Here is a 2,961-nt window from a genome sequence, read left to right on the forward strand (position 1 = left end):
AGGTTCCAGCGGTGTCTCAGGCACAGGGGTCCTGCCGCTCCTGGGCCCTTCCCCACGGGAGCCCAGAGGCCTTATACAGTTTCCTCTTGGGCCAGGGATGTGGGCAGGGGTGAGCAGAGTTGGTGGTCTCTTCCGCTCTGCAGCCTCAGGAGTGCCCACCTGACCAGGCGGTTGGGTCTCTCTCTCACCGGGTCTGGGAGCAGAGAGCTGCTGCGGGCCGGGATCCGCGGGTGTGGGACTTCCGGTAAACACATAACGTGTCCGGTCCTAGAGAAATTCTGCTTTCCTGTGTCCCAAGCTCACCAGGCAGCTTTCTTGCAGCAGAAAATTTGGTCTTACCTGTGGTCCTGAGGCTCAGGTTCGCTCGTGGGGTGCTCCCCACGGGCTCTCTGCAGCGGCAGCAACCAGCCTGTATTCTTAAATAACCTGAAAGGAAGCAGCACTCTTCTCTTGCTCACGGAGGGGATAAGCTCTCCAGCAATACAGAGGCACACTTGCTCATTTCCCCTTATTCTCTCTTCCAAACGAGGTTTTCCACATTTCCTTTTTTTTTTTTTTTTTGCCACGAGGTGTGTTTTATTATCATCAATCATACAAATAATTTTCGATAATATCCCAGGGCAAACCGGTGCAATTCGGTAGTCTGTTTAGCGTCTGCGGGGTTGGGGGGTCCCCTTCAGAGACGCACGGGCCGGTGGCTTCGGCTAGGAGTGCCCGGGTTCACAGTGCAGCTTGTGGCTTGCGTCCATCTTGCAGGTGGCTCTTCCTCCACATCACGAGGCGGTCTTGGAGATGAAGGGGTGGGGAAATCTTCCTAGGCTTTTAGGAGATTTCACTCCTCTTTTCCTGTTCAATGGTCTCTTTGGTCGGCAGGGTGGTCTTCTCCTGCGTCTCGGTTTTCTTCAGCTTGGCCTTATCAAAGCTGGAGATTTCCCCCATGTCCGGCTTGTCTGTCATTTTCTTACAACTCCTGGATTCTCGTTCCAAGCTCGCGCACCAGGTACTCCCACTCGCTTTGCTGCAGCAAGAGACCCACATTTCCATTTTTAAAGAGAAAATTATCTGACCCACTATGCGCATCATATCAACAGCTCCATATTCTCCCAGCCCACTCCATTCCCATAAGCTCCTGAATAGTCAGTATGAGTGGACTTGGAATCACATGGGAGCCACACCTAGGTTAAGAGGTCCCAAATGTGAGTGGCACCATCCAATGAGGTCCCAGGCTGAATAAAAGGAGTTGAGAGGCAGGGAGTGAGCTGAGCACAAGCATTTACCCTCTCTTTGCTTCCTGCTTGCAGGTGCCTTGTGACCAGGAACCTTCCACTCTCACTACCTCCTCCTCCAACCTCCCCCAGCCATAAAGGACTGTACCTTCAAACTGAGATCCAGTGAAGAAAAGTATGCAGAACGAGGTTGAAATGTTCTAAATTTCTTACAATATTATGAAGAACAGCACAGTTCAAGAACATTGGACAGAAACCCTTAAAGTAGACTATTAAAAAAAAAACAGCAAGAAGAAATACAAAAATCTAGGAGAAAGCATTTGGACTCTTGTTACTAGGAGTCACATCCCAAGAATTGTGGGAGATGCAGAGAAAGTTCTCCTTCCTAATCTAGGGCTCGGATTCTCTAGATTCGTTGATGTCTTGGCCACACTACAGCCCCTGTACCACCCCTGCACACTGTGGCTTCCATAGATTGAGAACTGCTGTCAGTCCCAAGCCCCATTACCCCCCTCCCCGAGGTCATGATCAGCAATTGGAACATTAACTTTGAAGCAATGCCTCTGGTGTTCCAGAACAGTCATCTGGAAACCCTGTAACCCTGACTGCCTGTATCCTGTATGCTTTGAGATGGCCTGAAAAAGGAGACTTCTGGAGTTCTCCACAGTAGCCACTTGTACGGGCTTATACAAATTCCTTAATCTTCAGAGTCTCCAAGAGTGACTCAGCTTACATGACAGCTGTCAGGACCTAAGCAGATATGAAACAACATTAATAAAGTGTTTGCTTTATAGCAAGCATTTAAAAACTCCAGGTGCCTGTCTCAGAACTGTCAGATAGGCAGCCTCTGCGATAAATAATGTACCCCCAGAGGATAGACAACGGCCACAGCCTGATTTATTCAAGCCCGGCAAATGTAACAAAATGCTCCTCAAAACTATGTGGAGGAGGAAACACTTTGGCCTCCTCTCTCCCCCAGCTGTGAGCACAGACAGAGATGATCACGCATCTGAGGCTGCTCCTCTGTCTGGGAGCGCAGTGTGTCCAGCTGTTCCTGTATCAGCATTCTGCCTGGGCCTCCCAACCTGTGGAATGTTTTGCCCACATTCAGGAGTCAGTCTCTCTCTCTCTCTCTCTCTCTCTCTCTCTCTCTCTCTCTCTCTCTCTCTCTCCCTCCCTCCCTCCCTCCCTCCCTCCCTTCCCCTCTCTCTCTCTCTCTCCCCCTCTCCCTCTCTCCCTCTCTGGTTAGTTGCAATTTGACAATTAAGCTGACAATCAGGTTGAATCCTGGCTGCATACGTTTTTTTACATAGTACGGGTTAAAAGAAACTGCAAATATTTTTAATGAAAAGGACAGAGCCAGACTCATATTTACTGTCCTGTAACTTAGGCAGCCCTTTCCTCCCTGATATCTTGACATAAGCGTGAAGGCGTGGCCTTGTGCACTCCCTGGCCATGCCCTGACCTAGCAGACTTCCTTTCCAGGTTCTGGATATGATGCACAGGTCTGTGGGATCACCATGGTGATTTCACAGGTGCAAACCAGCGCAGCTGTGTGTGTTAAATCTGTAACAGCTTTCTGGGAGTCTGTCATCCCTCACTGGAGTCTCTGAAGAAGAAAAACTAGATCCATAAACAGCAAACTAAGCGTGGTCTACACTGCTCACAAGCGTCTTAGGTGAGAGTCATCCGTGCTCTGACAGGATCTTAGCTCACAGGAAAAAAAAAAAAAAAA

The 2,961-nt window shown here is 49.5% G+C and overlaps 1 protein-coding gene across 1 annotated transcript; it reads right to left on the reverse strand.

Moving 5' to 3' along the window:
- Window positions 1–400: 400 nt before the first annotated feature.
- On the reverse strand, window positions 401–1,360 carry LOC120102436 (thymosin beta-10-like). The gene has a single exon (XM_063286871.1). It carries the CDS (start codon window positions 1,081–1,083, stop codon window positions 823–825), a length of 261 nt encoding a protein of 86 aa, XP_063142941.1. The 5' UTR covers window positions 1,084–1,360; the 3' UTR covers window positions 401–822.
- Between the last annotated feature and the right edge of the window lie 1,601 nt (window positions 1,361–2,961).

Source organism: Rattus norvegicus, chromosome 4, assembly GCF_036323735.1.
Source record: "Rattus norvegicus strain BN/NHsdMcwi chromosome 4, GRCr8, whole genome shotgun sequence".
Taxonomy (NCBI): Eukaryota; Metazoa; Chordata; class Mammalia; order Rodentia; family Muridae; genus Rattus; species Rattus norvegicus.